The 5,259-nt window shown below is 37.8% G+C and overlaps 1 protein-coding gene across 1 annotated transcript in view; it reads left to right on the forward strand.

Annotated features, from left to right (window-relative positions):
- Itch (itchy E3 ubiquitin protein ligase) overlaps positions 1–5,259 on the forward strand; it is a 134,887-nt gene that overhangs the window by 39,932 nt on the left and 89,696 nt on the right. The window contains exon 4 of the mRNA XM_012514656.2: positions 1,240–1,381. Coding sequence (XP_012370110.1) covers positions 1,240–1,381 — 142 coding nt within the window. The remainder of the gene's footprint in view (positions 1–1,239; positions 1,382–5,259) is intronic.

Genomic DNA, 5,259 nt, shown 5'->3' on the forward strand with positions numbered 1-5,259 from the left:
TGTGTGTGTGTGTGGCCAGCTCAGCCCACCAGGGGGTGGGGCGGGCTGGCATGTGGTGCTGGGGGATTGAACCGCGGTCCCTGTGCTTTGCTTAGCTTGTTCTAGGTAGGTGCTTTAGACCACTGAGCCATCTCACCAGCCCCAAACCAGCAATTTTTTAAAAAGTGATAGGAAACTACAATGTAGATTGTTGAAGATGAGTGGGGGGAGAGTGATAATGGAGATGAAAATAATAAAAAAATATATGCATGAGCCAGTACACCCAAACAAATCTCATTTTGTAAATTACTAATATCCACTAATAAAAAAAGAATAGAGCTTGTACAGAAAAAAAAATTACAAGTGACTATTGCCCAAAAATGTCATGTTGAGTAAAATAGACTAAATCTAAGATAATTATCCTTTAAGAGAACCAGAGGGGCTGGAGAGATGGCTCAGTGGTCTAAAGCACCTACTTGAAACAAGCTTGTCAAAGCACAGGGACCGCGGTTCGATATGTCAGCCAACTGCGCCCCCTGGTGGGCTGAGCTGGCCACACACACACACAATAAATAAATGTAATAAATAAATAATTAAAAAAAAATGTTTCAGTGAACAAGTTTCAGCACTTCAACTTAAAAAAAAAAAAAAAAAAGAGAGAGAGAACCAGAACAGTGTCACTTTAGAGGTGAGGAGGGGAAGAAAAGTTCTTCCTCAGAGACTTCTTCATTAACAAGTCATATTTTGTCGCAGTAGCCTGCTTTCATCACAAGGACTGGTCTCTAACCAGAATGTGATCTTGAAGGCTAGTGCCATTTATATACTGTTACTGATCTGTTCACAGAATTTGGAACACTGTCTGACACATGACAGTATTGGTTGTCTATGTACTTTTTTAACATACCTGAGTTCTGGTCTGTTGACGCCAACAGTGGGAATCTTTTGATTTTTGTGTATGGTTTAAGGAAGCTCTATGTTTATATTTTGTCCCAACCTAGTAAATAGAAGTCATAAAAAAGATTAGGAAACATACTAGCATACTTGCTTTTCAGCAAAAATCTTTTGAAACATTTGGAAATTAAATTGATTCAAGGACTTAACATCTCAAATACTGGAATGTGTCTATTTTATTTTTTTTTATTTTTATTTTTTTTTGTGGAACTGGGGTTTTGAACTCAGGCCCTTGTGCTTGCCAGGGAAGCGCTTATTCTACTGAGCCATCTTCCCAGCCCCTAATGTGTGTATTTTTATTTTACATAGTCATCTCAGCAAAACTTAAAGAAAATAAAAAGAATTGGTTTGGACCAAGTCCTTACGTGGAAGTGACAGTGGATGGACAGTCAAAGAAGACAGAAAAATGCAATAATACGAATAGCCCCAAATGGAAGCAGCCACTTACAGTGTAAGTTTGATAATATTTCCAGAATAATATTTTGTTTAATAGATGTAGCTTTAATGCACTGTTACTTTGCCTCTCCTCTTCTTTTACCTTTTCCCCACCTCTTCTCTGATCTTCTGTTAGTTTCTCTTTATTTTTTTGCTGTATTTCGAGTGTCTCTTTTGTTACCCTCCCCAGCTTAGCTGGTGATTGAGACTATTGATTAAGTGAGTGAAGGGCCTATGGTCATTGCCCTAGAAAGATTTAGAGCAAGCCTATTCTTAATTTGGGGTTTAATAAAGGAGTTGTGAATAGCTTACTTTATTTTTTAATTTAATAATCCCAGAACTCAGGAAGCAGAGGCAGGAGGATCACCACAATACAAGATCAAGGACAGTCGACTACATAGTGAGCTCAAGGCCATCATGAACTACATAGCAAGTAGCAAGACCCTGTTGAGGGAGGGGGGATTCCTTGTGTTTAAATTGTAATGCCACTACAATTCAACATGTCTTCTGTTTAAAAAAATAAAGTATACATTTATTCTGTAACTTTGTTTTTATCCTGACAGTTATATCATGATTATCTTACTGAGTACATACAGGTCTAATATAGTTACATAAAATTAATTTTTTTTTTTTTTAACCCTTAACCTCCCTCCCCTTTTTCTCTCCCTCTTTTCTTCAGCAATGTGAATCAAACTCGGGCACTCTGACACACTGAGCTATATAATCTAGGTCTCTATTTTGACACAGTCTTGCTAAGTCACCTAGGCTGCCCTCAAAAGTTGTGATCCTTCTGAGTAATTGGGATTTTAGGCATGCCACTGCAGTCAGCTACTTTAGGGGGTATTTTTGGTTCATTTTTTTGTTTTTCTTTGAAACAAAGTCTTGCTATCTAATTCAGTCTGGTGTGGATCTCACTCTGCATTCTCTGCTAGCCTATAACTCAACGATGATCCTCCTGCTACAGCCTCCTAAACCCCAGGATTTATGGGCATGCAGTATCATACTTAGCTGTTCCCATGGTAGTTCTTAATGCACTGTAATTTCTTGAAATTAGTTTAGTTTCATGTTGATTGATTAGTTTGTTTCTCTTCCCAACCCCGCCCCCCGGGAATTGAGCATTGGGACACTGAACTATATCCTGAGTCCTTTTTAAAAAAAGTTTTGAGACAGTCTACTTACATTGCTTGGATTGGCCTTGAACTTGAGTTTCTTGTAACTCAGCTGCCCAGGTAGCTGGGATTTCAGCCATGTGTCACCATGCCATGCTGATTTTTAGTATTTCATATATGAAATATGAATATATGCTATTTGACTACTGCAGTGTACATCCATGTGTACATATTTTTGTAGATTGGTATTTTTAGAATTAGGGTTGGGAATTTTTTTTTTTTTTTTTTGCGGAGACAGGGATTGAACTCAGGCCCCTGCGCTTGCCAGGGAAGCGCTTATTCCGCTGAGCCATCTCCCCAGCCCCGAATTCATAGAATTAAAGCAAGCTCAGTTTCTATTACGTATTGACAAAGCCCAAATGTTAATATTGTAAGATAGTACATATATTGAGCACTTATTAAAGAGAATGATAGGTTAATTTTAACTACTTAACAGTTTATCCTAAGCATAACTTGGACAGCATGTTTATGTACTATCCTGAGCATTGCTTAGGCAGGTGTTTTTGTTTTTGTTTTTGTTTTTGTTTTTGTTTTTTTTTTTTTTGGTTCCTCGAATACCTTCAGGGCATTTTTGGCCAGCGGGAGAGTTGTAAGGTTTGAACTCCAGCAACCTGAGGCTGACAGCTTTGTGGAAGCAGCCACTTAAAGGCCTGAGCTAGGGCCAGGGCCCCTGGCAGGTGTTATTTCAACCAATTCACTAAATTGGATAAAATTGTCATGTACATATTGCCTGTTGTATTATAAAAATTAACAAAATGTATGTAATTTTTGGTCATCCTGTACTTAAATAATTGGACTGGTAAGTGACGGAGTTTTAAAATTAAAAAGAATAGTGTATCAATTTATCAACAGATGGATTTTTAAGAGATGGTATACCATATTTTATTTGGGGAATAAATGTATTAAAATATAGATCAAAATAAAACTAATTGGCACATCAAATATAGCAAATACAAATATAATATACTTCATTACCTCATGTTTGGAATTCTTTTTTTTTTTTTTGGTACCGGGAATTGAACTCAGGGCTTCATGCTTGCCAAGGTAGGCACTGCATCTGCTAAGTTACATCCCCAGCTTTTTATTTGGAATTTTTGAAGTTTTTTCCCTTAGAGAAATAAACCAGTGACAAAAAGGAAAACTTTATTTTTAAATGGCGAGATACTGAAAAGTGTAAGCTTTTTTTTTTATTTTTAAAGCATATACTTGTGGATTGTTTCTATTCTTAATGAGAAAATGAATAGATAACATTGTGTCTTTAACAAGAATATTTAAAATTTAGGGGCTGGGGAGAGGGCTCAGTGGAATAAGCACTTGCCTGGAAAGCACAGGGGCCTGAGTTCAATCCCTGGTTCTGCCAAAAAAAAAAAAAAAAAAAAAAAGAATATTTAAAATTTAGAGGCATCTTAATGTGTTAATGATTTTCTTTGATTAATGATGATTTTTTTTTGGTATGATTAATGATGATTTTTGAGCAAATTAAGTTAAAGCACCTTGAGGCCTATTTGCAGAATTATTCTGATACTTGTTATCTGTGTTTATTACAACATGATTGTTTTTTAGGCTTTCTCTCTCTCTCTCTCTCTTTTTTTTTTTTTTTTTTTTTGTCTTGTTTTGTGGCTGGCTCAGCCTGCCCTGGGGGCGGGGCTGGTGGGGCACATGGTGCTGGGGATCTAACTGTGGTCCTGGTGCTTGCCTAAGCAGGCACTTTAGATAGCTGAGCTATATCGCCTGCTGTAGGCTGTTTCTAATTCTATTAAAATTAAAAAATATGGGGCCTGGGAGATGGCTCAGTGGAATAAGCACTTCCCTGGCAAGTGCAAGGGTCTGAGTTCAATCCTCGGTTCCACCAAAAAACAAAAAAACAAAACCAAAAAAAAAAAAAAAAATTAAAGAATATATAAAACTTTATTTTATTTTTTTACTATTTTTATGTATTTGGTGAAAGGTCTCGCTATGCCCTTGGACTTGTAGTGATCCTGTTTTCAGCCTCCCCAGCACTGGGATTACAGGCGGTATAGGTGTATGCCACCACACCCTGTCTCTGTTGCTCAGTGTGCCAGGGGCAGGGCGTGTGTGCCATGTGGTGCTGAGGATCAAACCCCTGTCCTTGCGCTTGCCTAAGCAGGTACTTAGTCAGCTGAGCTGTCTTGCTGGCGTTTATAGAACTTTTTATAAAAACAAGTGAAATTTATAAAAAGGCACAGCTTCCTTAATGGCCAGAGGCATTCACTTTAGTAATAGATTCAGTATTCATCTCTTTGGAGCTATCAGTGCTCACTCGGTATGAACTATGAAATTCTGAGGCTGTTAATACCAGGAATATCTTATTAGCTTTTCACTAGTTAAGAAAAAAGGAAACTTTCTTAGTAGCCTTATGTGGTAGTGCTGTTGGCTGAGTTGAGATATTTGAGGGAATTTGGAGCTCAGATTCTCCTAAAGTTTTACATGTTGCATATAAACCTGCACAAAAAAAAAAAAAAAAAAATTCTTTTTTCAACATGGCTTCCATGTTGTAGCAGGCTATCTATACTAGTCTTTAGAATTCAAATGAAGGGGCTGGGGAGATAGCTCAGTAGAATAAATGCTTGCCTGGCAAGCACAAGGGCCTGAGTTTGGGACTGGGAAGATGGCTCAGTGGAATAAGTGCTTCCCTGGCAAGTGCAGGGGCCCGAGTTCAATCCCCGGTTCCACAAAAAACAAAAACAAGGGCCTGAGTTCAGTT

The sequence above is a fragment of the Octodon degus genome, unplaced genomic scaffold (assembly GCF_000260255.1).
Source record: "Octodon degus isolate 3935 unplaced genomic scaffold, OctDeg1.0 scaffold00037, whole genome shotgun sequence".
Classification (NCBI taxonomy): domain Eukaryota; kingdom Metazoa; phylum Chordata; class Mammalia; order Rodentia; family Octodontidae; genus Octodon; species Octodon degus.